This window comes from Geotrypetes seraphini, chromosome 1 (assembly GCF_902459505.1).
Source record: "Geotrypetes seraphini chromosome 1, aGeoSer1.1, whole genome shotgun sequence".
NCBI classification, from domain to species: domain Eukaryota; kingdom Metazoa; phylum Chordata; class Amphibia; order Gymnophiona; family Dermophiidae; genus Geotrypetes; species Geotrypetes seraphini.
In genome coordinates this window covers 347,257,698-347,272,889 of record NC_047084.1, presented here as the reverse complement: position 1 = coordinate 347,272,889, position 15,192 = coordinate 347,257,698, and the positions used below count along the sequence as shown (strand labels likewise).

Below are 15,192 nucleotides of genomic sequence, written 5' to 3'. Positions count from 1 at the left end.
TAGAAAGTGTGAATATTTTAGACAAAACTGTCAAGGAATAACATATCAAACCAATTCATTCAAGTCTCTGGTATATAGTTTTATCCTCCTAAACAATGAAATAGCGATGGAGGGGGAGGGCTGCCCCAGGCACCATCTTGGGAGTGCTGACATTTCTCCGCCCACCCAACTCTTCAAAATCTTTGGCAGCAGCATCTCCTAATTGCTGCTTGCACTGGTCTCAGCTCTCCTGATGTCATATGATAGAGATGTTTAAATACCTATGTGGCATAAATACGACTGAGGTGAGCCTCTTTCATTTGAAAGTAAGCTCCGGAATGAGAGGGCAAAGGATAAAGTTAAGAGGTTCAGAAGTAATCTAAGGAAATACTTTTTTACAGAAAGGGTGGTAGATGGGTGGAATAATCTCCTGGTAGAGGTGGTGGAGGAAAAAACCAAACTGTGTTTGAATTCAAGAAAGCATGGGACAGGCCTGTGGGATCTCTTAGGGAGAGGAGGAGATAGTGGATGCTGTGGAGAAGCAGACTGGATGGACCCTTTGGCCTTTATCTGCCATCCTGTTTCTATGTTTTACTTCCTGTTGACTGGACCAGGAAGTGACATCAGAGGAAGAGCTGAAGCCAGCATGAGCAGAAGCTAAGAGATGCCGTGTGTTGGTGTGTTGCCACCAAAGATTCTGAAAAAGTATGTTTGTGAGTGCGTTCAATGGGGAAGAGTTCCGGGGGGGAGGGGGGAGGTACCATCATGGCCACCGCCGCCACCACCACCGCATTATCAAACTGATTCCACCTAGAGACAATTCACACCTGCTCTTAATCAATTTTTCTCCTTCCAGTTGATGGTTAGCCGGGTACCCTTTACTGCTGGGTCATTCTGAGTAAACAGAGTACATGGTTATCTCTTTTGATAAGATAATTCTTTACATTATAGACTACAGTACACTGCATTATGTATACACAATATACAATATTCACTGGAAATTACTGTTTGTCACAGTTGTTAAGCATAATAATGCATGAAAGCTAGAATACAAGTATGAAGATATGCAGTAGATTCTTGCTCAGCCTCTCTGTGTGTTTAGAACGTTCTTATCAGAGTCATCATCATCTCCTGTTCTTCTAGGCCTCATGCTGATGGGTTTTCATTCTTTTTTTTTCTGACAGCAAGAAACAAATAATTAATTAAACTCAAATATAAGGTTATAACATTTCCAACATACAATACATAACATCTTAGGTTTTGTACAAAAAAGTGTGATAAAATCACATTATTCTAAAGCATGCTCTGAGATACAGAATATGAAAAAACATACCTAAAATCACTGTCTGCACTCTGCATATCCTATATATTTAATATTCGGCTGAATATGAATAGTAAAAAATATTTGGCTAAATACAAATAATATGCATTGAGCTTTAGCATGTCTGACTATGGACTTTTCCTCCAGGAACTTGTCCAAACCTTTTTTAAAACCAGTTACGTTAACCTCTTTTACCACATCTTCTGGCAATGCATTCCAGAGCTTAAATATTTTCCAAGTAAAAACATATTTCCTCCCATTGGTTTTAAAAGTATTTCCCTGTAACTTCGAGTGTTCGCCTACTTTTTGTAATTTTTGATGGAGTAAAAACATCAGTCCACTTGTATCCATTCTACTCCACTCAAGATTTTGTAGACTTCAATCATATCTCCCCCCTCAGCCATCTCTTTTCCAAGCTCAAGAGCCCTAACCTTTTTAGTCTTTCCTCATACGAGAGGAGTTCCATCCCCTTTATCATCTTGGTCGCTCTTCTTTGAACCTTTTCTAGTTCCGCTATATCTTTTATGAGATAAGACAACCAGAATTGAACACAGTACTCTAGGTGAGGTCGCACCATAGAGTGATACAGAGGCATTATAACATTCTTAGTCTTGTTTACCATTCCTTTTCTAATAATTCCTAGCATCTTGTTTACTTTCTTGGCTGCTGCCACACATTGGGCGGAAGGTTTCAGCGTATTGTCTACAATGAAATCCAGATCTTTTTCTTGGGCGCTAGCTCCCAAGGTGGACCCTAGTATCTGGTAACTATGATTTGGGTTATTCTTCCCCATGTGCATCACTTTGCATTTGTCCACATTAAATTTCATCTGCCTTTTGGATGCCCAGTCTTCCAATTTCCTATGGTCTGCATGCAATTTTTCATAGTCCACATGCATTTTAACAACTTTGAACAGTTTAGTGTCATCTACAAATTTAATCACCTTACTCATTCCAATTTCCAGGTCATTTATAAATAAGTTAAATAGAACTGGTCCCAGTACAAATCCCTGCGGCACTCCACTATTTACCCTTCATTGAAAAAAATGGCCATTTAACCCTACCCTCTGTTATTTGTCTGATAACCAATTCTTAATCCAGAACTGAACATTGCTTCCTATCCCATGACTCTTTAATTTTTTCAGGAGTCTCTCATGAGGAACTTTGTCAATAGCTTTCTGAAAATCTAGATTTACTTTATCAATCGGCTCATCTTTATCGACATGCTTATTCACACCTTGAAAGAATTCAAGCAAAGTAGTGAGGAAAGACCTCACTTGGCCGTACTCGGGCTGATTCTATCCCATTTGTTCCACAATTTTATTTTTTATAATTGTTTCCACTATTTTGCCCAGCACTGAAGTCAGGCACTGAACTAGTCTATAGTTTTCTGGATCTCTCCAGTCTTTAGGTACTACAGATGATTTTAGCGATAGGTTACAGATTACTAACAGTAGATCAGCAATTTCATGTTTGAGTTCTTTCAGTACCCTGGGATGTATACCATCCAGTCAAGGTGATTTATCACTCTTTAACTTGTCAATTTGGTTTAGTACCTCTCACTACTGAGAGAGTGAGTTTTGCACACACACACTTGGTTGGCCAATACAGAGTAACAGCTATGTGACAGGACCATCCACATTGCCCTTTACTGAATTCTGTGTTTGTTTAATGTAAAGGAGACGCCTGAATATAAATCACTGCCCTAATCTTGACCATGTATCGGGCAGCTCGCAGTACTACAGGAAATACCATGAGCAGCTGTGAGAGGTCACGGCAGCTATTTTAGAAGGCAGCCACAAGGAGGCAGGAGTAGGATGGTAAAGCTCCTGCCACAAAGACCGCCGCTGGTCCATAAAGTACCTCAGTAGACCCCGGGGGGGGGGGGGGGAAGGGATTGTGGGGTTGGAAGGCAGATTAAAGGGTCAGGGCCAGAGAGCCGCAGCCACATGCAAGAAGAGATGCATGTGGTTCACAAGCCGCAGGTTGCAGACTTCTGGACTAGGGATTATTTATAACCAGCCTGAGAAATTCTGACCTGCCTGAGTAACAGGATAATCCTTGTCTTTTAATTTTATTTATTACGATTTATTTACTGCCCTTTTGAATAAAATCACCCGGGGCAGTGTACAGCAAGAATAACCTGGATATGGGTAAAAGGTGATAACAGCAGTAAAAATAAGTTACAGGTTTTAAAGGTGGCTAAAAAAACTGTGTATAAACTGTGTATAATTTGGGTAATTAGATGTTTTTGGTGTCTCGGGCATTATGAGCGATGACCTTATCCTTTGTGGCCTCTCATTTAAATTATCCCATCTGTGACCAGAGCCAGTATTAGAGATGTTTCAGCCCAGGGAAGAAGCTGGGGAGGGGTCTCAAAGTCTGCCTGAGGCTTTGTTTCATTTAGTTTGCTGTAGATTTATGGCCCCTTGTGACACGGAAGCCCAGAGAAAATACCTCGCTTGCCCAACCCCCTTCCCACCAGCCCTGAGCCCTGGGTTAAAGAGGAATTATTTGCTGTGGTACAGTATATATCGTATATGTGACCCAAGTATTGTCCCATAATTACTGGAAATGCAGGAGAAAGGATAAATACCAATGAATTTATAAAGTAGCAGGTTTGCATGTATTAAGATGCTATTTTGTTCAGTAGATGTTCAATTATAAAAACAAATTCTAGTGATATAAACTCACTTCTGAATTATGTCCATGAGCGTGTTAATCCACTTAGCTGCTGGATCCACACACACAATTTGTCCATTCTTTAATAAAAGGCTGAAAAAGAAGCATAGAATTACAACCTTAGTTAAATATTACCAAATCAGTCTTCTTTTGATAAACATGTACTAAAACTGTTACTGGTAATTAACTGAATCAAACATTAATGTGTATAGATTTTATGAGAGGATGCTGAAGTTAATTGGGCAGAAAAGTACCTATTTTAAGTCAATTTTATAGAAATACCTGCCATGTTTCCCTGAAAATAAGACAGTGTCATTAATTTTATGTCCAAAAAACACAGGGCTTATTTGGGGGGGGATGTCTTATTTTTTTTTTCATGTACAACAATCATCAGTTGTCATCAGTGACGCAGCAGAGGGAAGGCCCCAGTGGGGAAGGCCGCGAAGCAGCTTATTCAGAGCGCTGCCGCTGCTGCTGCTTCAGGAAGCCTCAGAGTGGAGTATGTCAGGTCTCGCCAGGATGGGGGTTGATGAGTCCAGTTTTTTCAGTGAATCGGGCAGCACTAGTGTTAGGGATGGAGTCGGGGACATTCGGGAGGGGGGGCTTTGGGGTCGATCTTAACTAGGGCTTATTTTTGGGGTAGGGCTTATACTAGGAACACCCTTAAAAATCAAGCTAGGGCTTATTTTCGAGATAGGTATCTCCCCCTTATACTAAGCTGCAGCAAAGATTTCTACCTTGGCTCAGAGCACTAAATGCACCAAAGCTCATAGAATTCCTATCAGCATTGGAGCATTTAGCGATCTGGGACGCAGTATAAACCTCTACCGCAGCTTAGTAAAAAGGAGGGGGCCTATGTCTTTTTATAAAATACTAGCAGAAATTCTGCAGAAATTGTGCCTAGATTGAAAAAGTGCCTCTAGATATGTTTGATGTAATCAGCATTCATTATGATTACCTTATTATGACAAATTTATATATTATCAGTCTTTCCGATCCTCAGCAGGGCCACCACACACTCAATATATTCTCATAGTGTGTGGCTGTATGCTCCAAATCGTCACTGGATCGATTTATTATTACATACATTTTCTTATTAACTTAATACTGCTTTAATGAATATGTACTAAAAGTACTTAGCTGTATGGTCTCGCTTCAAACAGGGGCAGATACACCAACATGTTTCACCCATTAACTTTAGTAGATTTTTTCAAGGTTACCACTCCCTATTGCACTTTAAGCCATTCCAACAGACCACAGCATATCTAACTGGCCCATGTGCCTAAGGTTCACCTCAGGCCCCACCTGTGGGTGGGGTTTGACCCGCTTGGGCCAATCGGGCCCTAAGGCCAGCCTTTCCGGGGATGGCTGGCCTGTCGGATGGACAGACTTGGCACCCGCCCGTCTGACCAATGATTTTTAAGGTACGGGGAAGGAGATTGGGGGTGGACGAGTCGAGGGGTTGGTGGAGGGGTTCGTGGGTCAGTGGGGAGGGCCGTTCGGGGGGGGGGGGGTTGCGTTGATGGCAGGAGGGCCTGGGATCCCTCCTGCCTGTATCTTAGTGGGAGTGGGGGGGTTCGCCTGGGCAGGAGGACTTGGGATCCCTCCTGCCCGATCATGATTAGCAGGTGGGGGTGCCGCCGGCCGGAGGGCTTGGGCTCCTTCCTGTCCGATCGTGATCGGCGGGTGGGGAGGTGGGGGTGCCGCTGAGGCAAGAGGGCTTGGGCTCCCTCTTGCCCCCATTGAGTCGGGGGAAGGTGGGTGCCGCCGGGGCAAGAGGGCTTGGGCTCCCTTTTGCCTCAATCGAGTCGGGAGAATGTGGGTGCCACCAGGGCAAGAGGGCTTGGGCTCCCTCTTGCCTCAATCGAGTCGGGGGAAGGTGAGTGCCGCCGGGGCAAGAGGGCTTGGGTTCCCTCTTGCCCCAATTATAGTCGGGGGTTCGGGGTGCCACGGGCCAGTATGGCTTGGGTTCCCTCCTTCCCGGATCATTGTAGTGGGGGGGAGGGGAATTCTGTAACCGGTGTTGTGTTTGATAGACATCGGTTAAAGAATCCAGCTTTTAGGCGAAGGACTGGCTCCTCCTTCACCTAAAAGCCCTTGTTTTGGGCATTTGGGACTTAGGCTTTTTTTAGGTTGATTATATGGTATAAGTTTAGACGTAGTGGTGGTCTGAGCGTTTAAACAGCTGAATGTAGAGGCAGGCCATTATCCAAAAAAAGCCCCCTCCTTTTGGACGTTTTTTTTGATAATGGACATTTTCCCTGCTTCTACTTTCAACGTTTAAGGCCTTACTTAGGCCTTAAGGGGATTTAGACGTTTTTTTTTATTATGCCCCTCCATGTCATTTTACTAGAAATGAAAAACTAAGCAGCTCATAAATGCAGCAAAACAAGTTAATTTTGACATTTTCTCTTTGCATCATCAAATATCTTTTTATTTCTGTTAAAAACTTATGAACAAATGTATTTTCTGCTAAATCAAAGACTGTTGGTTTTGCGGGTGCTGTGAATATTCCTGTTTTGTTGACCTTGGGAAGAAGTCTCACACCCCCTGCTGGTTAAAGGAAGATAATGTACAGTACATGTTCAAAACCCTATCTGCTATGTCTGAGCCAGAAGATGCAGGGAGGAAGAACATATCATTAAAACAGTGGTCTCAAACTCAAACCCTTTGCAGGGCCACATTTTGGATTTGTAGGCACTTTGAAAGCCTCAGAAAAAATAGTTAATGTCTTATTAAAGAAATGACAACTCTGCATGAGGTAAAAACTCTTTATAGTTTATAAATATTTCCTTTTGGCTAAATCTTAATAATAATATTGTCTTTTATAGCTAAAGAGACATATGAGCAAGAAACTGTTTGATTTTACTTTTGTGATTATGATAAACATACCGAGGGCCTCAAAATAGTACCTGGTGGGCTGCAAGTTTGAGACCACTGCTCTATAGGTTAGCAGTGTATAATTGTGCCTCTCTGCATATATAAGAGAGAAGAAGCAGCTGTGTGAGTTGGGAGAGGGGAACAGAAGCTGGATGGCACCCAAGGGGAAAGGGAAGGGAAGCAGAACTACATAGGACTTGGAAGGGAATTAGAAGCTGGACGGAACTCAGAATGAGGAGAGTAGAAGCCGGATGGGACTCAGGAAAGGGAGGAAGGGAAACAGCAGAAGAAGAATTGGACATGGTGACCGAAAGCAGAGAATTATGAATGGGAGAGACTAATGGGAATTTGGAAGGGATAGGTATGATGGGAATGGTTAGATGGACTAGGAGTTTATGGGGGGTAAGAGAAAGGGAATGAAGTGTGGGGAGAGGTTGAGTCATGGTGTGAATAACCCAGAGGATGAAGTGCATTGAAAAAGGATGGAGGAATATGACAGAGGAACAAGATGGGTCTCTGAAGGGGTTGAGTGAGTGTTTAAAAGATGATGAAAGAGAAACAATAAGAGATGGGGTGAAAGATAAGAGACAGAATGGCCCGGAAATTTAGAAATGGTGCTGGCTGATGAGAACCAGTGGAGAGAAAGGAAATGGGGGACTAAAGAGAGATTGAAAGATATAGAGGGGGGGGGGGGCAGGAGACAGGGTAGAGGAAGAGCAGGCCAATGGGAGTGCTGGAGAGGGGATGAGAAAACCAGTAGACAGATGAGAGACAGTAGACAGATGAGAGATGAGAGATGAAAAGGAGGAGACTAAAGACTAGAGGGTAAAAGAAAGGGGAAATGAGATCTAAAATCACAAATGGGTGGATATAGAAACAGAGAAAAGTGAAAAAGAAACATAACAAAGTTCCGTTTCAGACACAGTGGCATAGTATGGTAGGGAGGGGGGGATAGTCCACTCCTGGTGCTGGCACCCATCTTCCTTTCTGCCCTGCTCCTTCCCAATCTCCCCTGCCTCTTGTGTGCACCCCTTCCCTTCCTTCGTGCCTCTAATTTTCCTGGCGCGAGCAGTATCACGAACTTGCTGCTCGCATCAGTGTCACTTCTCTCCGACATCACTGCCAAATCCCACGCCTAGGACGTGGCATCAGAGGGAAAACAGACATGACGCAGGCAGCAAGTTCATGATACCGCTCACACTGGGACAAATAAAGAGGTACGGGGGAAGGGAAGGGTATGCACGCAAGGAGTGAGGGCATGGAGAAGGGGATGGGAGATAGGGCACTACTGCTCGCGGTGTCACTCAGCCTTGCTACGCCACTGGCCAGACAGATGTAAAGAAAGAAGGCAAGAGGAAAAAAGAGGAGAGAAGAAAAAGAAAAGGCTAACCTGGAACGCAATTTAAAAGAAGAACATCTCATGGGAAGTGAAAGACAGACTAGGACTAGCCCAGTGAGGAAATTATAAGAACATAAGAATAGCCTTAGTAGGTCCATCCGGCCTAGTATCCCATCTTCACAGTGATCAATCCAGGTCAAAAGTACCTGGCAAAACCCCAAATACCATGTTTCCCTGAAAATAAGACAATGCCTTATATTAATTTTGGGTCCAAAAAACACATTAGGGCTTATTTTTATTTTTTCATGTACAACAATCATCTTTCCTTTCCTCTCCTCCATGCCAGTTCTATCTCTTTCCTTTCTGCCTCCCAGCATCTTTCCTCCCCTCTCACTCATCCCCTAGTGCAGCATCTTTCTATCCCTCCCTCCCATCCCCCTGTGCAGCAGAACCCCACTGACCCTCCCACCATGAGACTGACATACCTCTGCTCCATGGCCTCCAAAAACAGCAGCAGTGGCAGCACTCTAATAGGCCGCTTCACGGTCTTCCCTGCTGGAGCCAGGCCTTCCCTCTGCAGCATCTTTCTATCCCTCCCTCCCATCCACCTGTGCAGCAGAACCCCATTGACCCTCCCACTGTGACGCGGAAAGGGGAAGGTCACAAAGCAGCCTTCTCAGCGTGCTGCTGCCGCTGCTGCTTTAGGAGGCCTCGGAGCAGAGGTATGCCAGGTCTCACTAGGGTGGGGTCACTGAATTGATGAGTCCAAATTTTTTGACAAATCGGGCAGCACTAATGTCAGGGATGGAGTCGGGGACATTCGGGGGGGCTTCGGGGGTCGATTTTAACTAGGGTTTATTTTTGGGATAGGGCTTATTTTCGGGGAAACAGGGTAGTAACATAACATATGCATGAACGTGAGTTCCTAGGACAATTCCAGTCCTCGAGAGCTGGAGCCAGGCCATGTTTTCAGGATATCCACAATGAATATGTATGAGATGGATTTACATGCATTTCCTCCTTGAGATACAAATCTATCTCATGCATATTTATTGTGGATATCCTGAAAACATGACCTGGCTTCAGCTCTCGAGGACTGGAATTGCCTACCCCTGTCCTAGGTGATAGAATTTGTTTTTTTAATGCCGGTAATATGTGTTTACCCAGGAAACATTTGTTTAACTGCCCAGAGTCTAGGCAGATAAGACTATGCACATTGTTTCACAGTGGACCCACCTGTGGGGATAAAGGGGAATTCTGAGGGAGGGGGCAGGTTGGGGAGTATAAGTACATGTGGAGCTTTCATCTCTTCCTTGTTGTCAACATTTTCAAATGATTGGGGGTGCCAAACGAAATACAAATGATCCCTCGCTAGACAGAATGAAGGAACGTCTCATTATTGAGGGGACTCAGAACCCACTACACCCAGAGAACTGGCTCCCTGATCTGACCTACACAGATAACAGGTGCAAAGTCCATGGATTCTGTGGGGGATGGGACCAAACATTTGGGGGGGAGGCCCAGCAGAGTCCAAACTTGACTCTGAAGCGATCTTTGATGCCATCATTTTTAGCCTCATGAGTAGAATTAGCGCCTTTGAAGTCCTTTATGCTGTGTTAACTTAATCAGGTTTCTATTGTGTCTTTACCTATTTAGTTCAAGGTGAGATTACTTTGCAAGAGGTTGGGTCAGTTAACCGGGAAATTATAATGGACAGTTTGACATGGATGTTCAATAGAGTTGCTAGTACAAGTAGATCAGTACAGTTATTAATTCAATTAGATCATAGTTACAAGTTCAAATAGGTCATCGTTGGCTCACTGTTATGTCCCAGGAGTTTAGAAATGGGCCTGTACAATTACCATTTCAGTTATTTCAGGGTTGGCTTCTGAACCTGAAATAGTGGTCACAAGATCATAGTGTAAGTGGTAGTTGGTTCCAGCATGTTGATAATTGATATTGGATGGCTAAAATAATTTGATTGATAGACTTTATATTGTTGCATGCTGGGAATTTAAAGTGGAAAAGATTTCTAGTGGAGTAGGCAACTCTGTTAAGTAGTCGGGGGCATTGCCTGGCAGGATCTTAAAGGCAGTGATGCCTAATTTTAAACTTGATTCTTGCTGTTATGGGCAGCCAATGTAGTTTCACATAGAAAGGGAGCTGGGGGGGGATGGGTGTCTGGTGTAATTCTGATCATCTCCAGAGGATGAGTATCAGATCTAGAGACAGCTTCAAAACTGAGCATTTAAAAAAAAACAACCAAAACCTTCAGTGAGATGAAAATTAAACATTTCGCAAACAAGCACTGTTATAAGTTGCTACTTACATAAGTTCTACTGGGCAGCAGAGAGTTGAGGGGAAGACTCTAATGCTGGAAATATTTTTTGGATTTATAAATAATTTTGTTGTTTTTAGGCAATGGCATCGCTCACAGTAAGGATTCCCAAAGAAACCTGTATGGTCAAGAGAGAAACAGAGAGAGAAATGTAGCACCATCGACATCACAGAGCATCCTCAACAGAGAATTATCACCCTCAAATCGTCACCTTCCTGAAGAAGTTTATATAAGAGCAATTTTATCCACATTTACTTATGTGGGACCTATTTACTAAAGCTGTTTAACATAGCTTTCAGAATGCACGAACAGTACATCTTGGTAATTGCCTCCAGCTATTTTAATCATAAGAACATAAGCAATGCCTCCACTGGGTCAGACCTGGGGTCCATCGTGCCCAGCAGCCCGCTCACGCGGCGGCCCAACAGGTCCAGGACCTGTGTAGTAATCACTTCTGAATGGTGGTTAGGGGTCATGAGGCTTAGTGCCCATGGGCCCAGACCACTCTCGGTCCACCCCTGTTGCCTTGTTAAAACAGGCGATGTGGAAAATGCCACATTGGGGCAAGGAACGGGTAGGGAACAAACATTGACTGTATCTTACAATTCACACGAAGGCTGTAAAATGCGAGTTAACTGCTAATATGGTAGGTAACACCGAGCAGTTAACTGAATTTCACATCAAAAGATGAAGCTAAATGCATTGTTTTTTTAATTTAAATTTTAAAAATTTCTATACCATTTAAAACTAAACAGTTTACATAATTTACATACATAATTTTAATAAAAACATGATCAAACAGACACACAAACAATCATCAGGAATCATATCTACAAACTAATACCATAGCTTATATAATGAGAATCATGAATAATTCCTCAACTGTGGAGAGCGGAAAATTATTGGCTAAAAAAGGCATCTACAACTAACTGCGTCTTGAGTAATTCTCTAAACCTGCCCTTTTCACTACAGTTTCGTATTTGGCCTCCAAGGGAGTTCCATATTTTAACTCCTGCACAGCATAAACTCATTTTGCCAGTCTCAACAAGCCTTGGGTTAACATTTGTCTTCAGCAGGGCCAGATTTTCTCTCCATTATCCGCATAGAATTGTTGGCTTATGCGGACTATACATTTTTAAATAAATGAATTTAAGCCCTCCCCCACGTTGAATTTAGAGGTTTTGCAGTTACTGTGCATTAAATTCTAGCTATTACTGCACAGTAACTGCAAAATGCTAGCAGACTTTTCTAAATAGAGGCCCTATTTTCTCACTTGCCGGTAAGAATCTCTGGAATTCAATTTCAGGCATAATGAGACTGTGCAAAGATCGTATGTCTTTTAAGAAAATGTTAAAAAAACACAATGTATTGAAATTCCAATAAAAACTTTATTGAACTGAAAAAAACAAACAAACACAATTATTTGTGGACGCCTTTCTCTAACCCTGTGGTTATTATTTGTTTTAGATTTAAAGAATACTATATTAAGGAAATTTGTGGGGAAAGATTGACTTATTTTGTTTGTTGCATTTTATAATGTTTGTTTGTGCTTGAAATTGTGGATGAAAATGTTTTGTACATTGCTTAGATTTAAGCGATTCATAAATCTTTTTAAATAAATAAATAATTGATATGTTTAATGAATTGTCCTCGCGTTTCACAAGTGCATGTCGATGTACGAGTGAGAACATATGGGGCCAATAGTCAAACAGATTTAGGGCTCCTTTTACGAAGCCGCGTTAGTGGTTTAACGCGCGTAATAGCGCGCACGCTAATTTGCCAGCCGCGCTAGCCGTTACCGCCTCCTCTTGAGCAGGCGGTAGTTTTTCGGCTAGCACGGAGGTTAGCGCACGCTAAAAAGGTGCGTGCGATAAAGCCACTAACGCGGCTTCGTAAAAGGAGCCCTTAATCAGGCTCATCATATTCAGACCGCGGGAGATTGTTGGCGAGCTCCCGCAGCGATACCAGACTTTCAGTGCCGGCACAGTATCCAGCCACCAGCATTGAATTTCCAGCCTGTTTTTGGCCAGCCAAGACATAGCCAGCTATGCCAAAATTCAGTGGCTAACTGGCTAAATATCAACAGCCAAAGATATACCATCCTTTAAGGCGGATGTATTTGGCTGCCAAACTTAGCCAGTGAACTGCTGAATATAGACAATGACTGACCAATCCAGAAACCGGGATATTCAGCATGAGATAGCCAGCTATCACCCACTGAATATTGGCGGAAGCCGGCTATGTGTCATTTAGACCCCCAGCCATCTAAATGATGCTGAATATTGGGCACAATGGTCTGGATTCTCTAAATGGCACAGATTTTTTAGACGCCGGTAGATGCCCAAACTCATTTTAAAAAACACCATTGAAATGCCATTATTAACTGAGTTTTAAGGTGCCTACCAGTGCCTGAAAAATTGGCACCAGAATTGTACCTCCATGGACGCTTTAGGTCACCTATCGCCTCTGTGGGCATGGCTAGGAGAAGTGTGAGATGAGTGTTAGCAGCTTAGTGTGGATCCCTGACGAAGCGGAAGCGAAACATGTCGGGTCCAACCGCTTAAGCACGCATTAAGATAAGTATAGCACTATAGAGTTTTAAATAATGGTGCTTTGCTTTAAACACAAAAGTTTCAAAAATCTAATTGAAAATTGAACCTAGACCGACAAGGAGGGTGCACACGATTCTCCCCGTTTAAAGAGATTACCTATATGGGACGGAGGAGGGTGTTTTCTGAGGTCTTTGGTATAAATAATAGGAAGATGAAAGAAGATTCATAGGTGAAAGAAGATTAGAATAGCAGCACTTGGAGCGAGTCTCATAGATGACTGAATGAAATGATGCCACTTCCGGCTACTAAAATGCAGCAAAGTGTAGATCAGGGCATGCCTCGCAAGTTTAGCAAATCTCAGGGAATTGGTAGAGCCAGCAAGGGTGCAGGTGGTCAGTTCTGTGACTTCCTAGACAAGATCCCATCTATGCAGTGTTACTACTTAAAGTCCTTGAAGTGTTCTAGTTCTATCTGATATAAGACCAAATAAGAGCATTAAACAGAGTACCATGGGGAAGCGAGAAATGGAAGTGGAGTTCTTACCACGAGCATCCTGCATGATGAGCAGCAGGGTGAACATCAGAAGAGCTGTCCTGGATTGCATCGCGCCTGTGGCTTTGTATGTGACAGCTCAGCGGTGTAGTTCAGCCTTTGTTCAATGGGGTTGAACAATCAACTATTTATTTGCTTTAAACAGGGAAGTGGTATTTTTAGAAAATGTGAGAAGTGACCTCACTTTTGTTCCAACCAATGCTGCTATTTTTACCATCTGAATATGCATGGGGGAGTAGCAGGGGAGGGGGAGGCAGGAATTACGGCAAGGCAATTCAAAAAAATCAAATTTAGGTCAATACAGAAATATTTTTGGCTCTGGCCATAGCAGATTACAATTGAGTTTAGTGAGGGGAAAAATCGTTATTGGTCATTTGTGAATTTTTGTGTGTTATTTTCTCCTCAAACTGTGGAAGTGTTTTGATGATGTGGGGAAGGAAGGTAAATTCTATGGTTTGCAATCGTGGCTTAAAAATTGTTGGATTAAGAACTGAAAAAAAAAAATGGCAACTAAAATAAATATTATTGGGTAAAATTGTAGGATGTAACAACTAACATTAAAGGCTCCTTTTACAAAGGTGCGCTAGCGTTTTTAGCGCACCGGATTAGTGCGCGCTACCCGAAAAACTACTGCCTGCTCAAGAGGAGACGGTAGCGGCTAGCGTGCACTACAGCCGCTAGCGTGCCTTTGTAAAAGGAGCCCTACGAGGAAAAGACTTCACTTCACAGAAAGGTAGGATTTTGGAACAAAAATCATTCCTGACCTACCCCCACTTTGAGCCATCATCAGTCCCAAAAATCTCCTCTGTGCTGTAGAAATCGAGTGGGAGCCCATCGGGACAGTTATGGAATAATGCTTGAGTACCTGAATAATTTGTAATCCGAATAGAATTGTAGGATATGAGGAATATTAATTATTATTTTTTAAATATATATATATATCTTCTTCCTGCTTTTATTTTATGGTTTATATTTTTAAACAATATGTCCACTTTTATTCTATAATATTCACACAATCACTTCACAAGTAGAAAGTAAAAATCCCACTTAGCTTAACTGGGCAGTCCCAATAAGTAGAAGCAACCGCACCCATCCCAATTGCAAGCATCAGGGATTTGCTATCCAAAGTTCAGACCTCCACTAGTCTTCCGGTTCCAATCTAAACAGCGCAATGAAGCCTCCCTGTTTCACATAGAGGTGGTTTTTGTGACTAATGCTAGCTCATCAAAGTGGGAGTAGGTCAGGAATGTTTTTTGTTCCACAGTCCTACCTTTCTGTGAGCTCTTGAAGTCTTTTCCTCTTAATGTTAGTTGTTACATCCTGTATATTAAGTGGATATAGTTGGATATAATTTAACAGCTTGTAACTTTATGGTTATTTTGAGTCTTTCTAGTAGATTTGCAATCTCCTCGCTATCTGATTTCCCCTTCCAGTTTGATCCCTCAAGATCCATTTCCACCCTCCCTGATATCCCCTATTACATGTCCCAACCCCCCCCCCCTTTAATCTCATCTCCCAATACCCCTTGTTTGCATGGCCTGACATCCAAA

General features: G+C 42.7%; 1 protein-coding gene across 2 annotated transcripts; it reads right to left on the bottom strand.

Annotated features, from left to right (window-relative positions):
* Window positions 1–499: 499 nt before the first annotated feature.
* On the bottom strand, window positions 500–13,738 carry CXCL13 (C-X-C motif chemokine ligand 13). Of its 2 annotated transcripts, XM_033941279.1 has the most exons (5): window positions 13,634–13,738; window positions 10,530–10,656; window positions 3,994–4,074; window positions 3,294–3,295; window positions 500–1,156 (listed from the first exon to the last, which is right to left on the bottom strand). In XM_033941279.1, the coding sequence occupies exons 1-5, from the start codon at window positions 13,692–13,694 to the stop codon at window positions 1,119–1,121; spliced, it is 309 nt and encodes a 102-aa protein (XP_033797170.1). In that variant the 5' UTR covers window positions 13,695–13,738; the 3' UTR covers window positions 500–1,118. The 2 variants fall into 2 exon arrangements, with proteins under 2 accessions (XP_033797170.1, XP_033797258.1); XM_033941367.1 differs by lacking the exon at window positions 3,294–3,295.
* Between the last annotated feature and the right edge of the window lie 1,454 nt (window positions 13,739–15,192).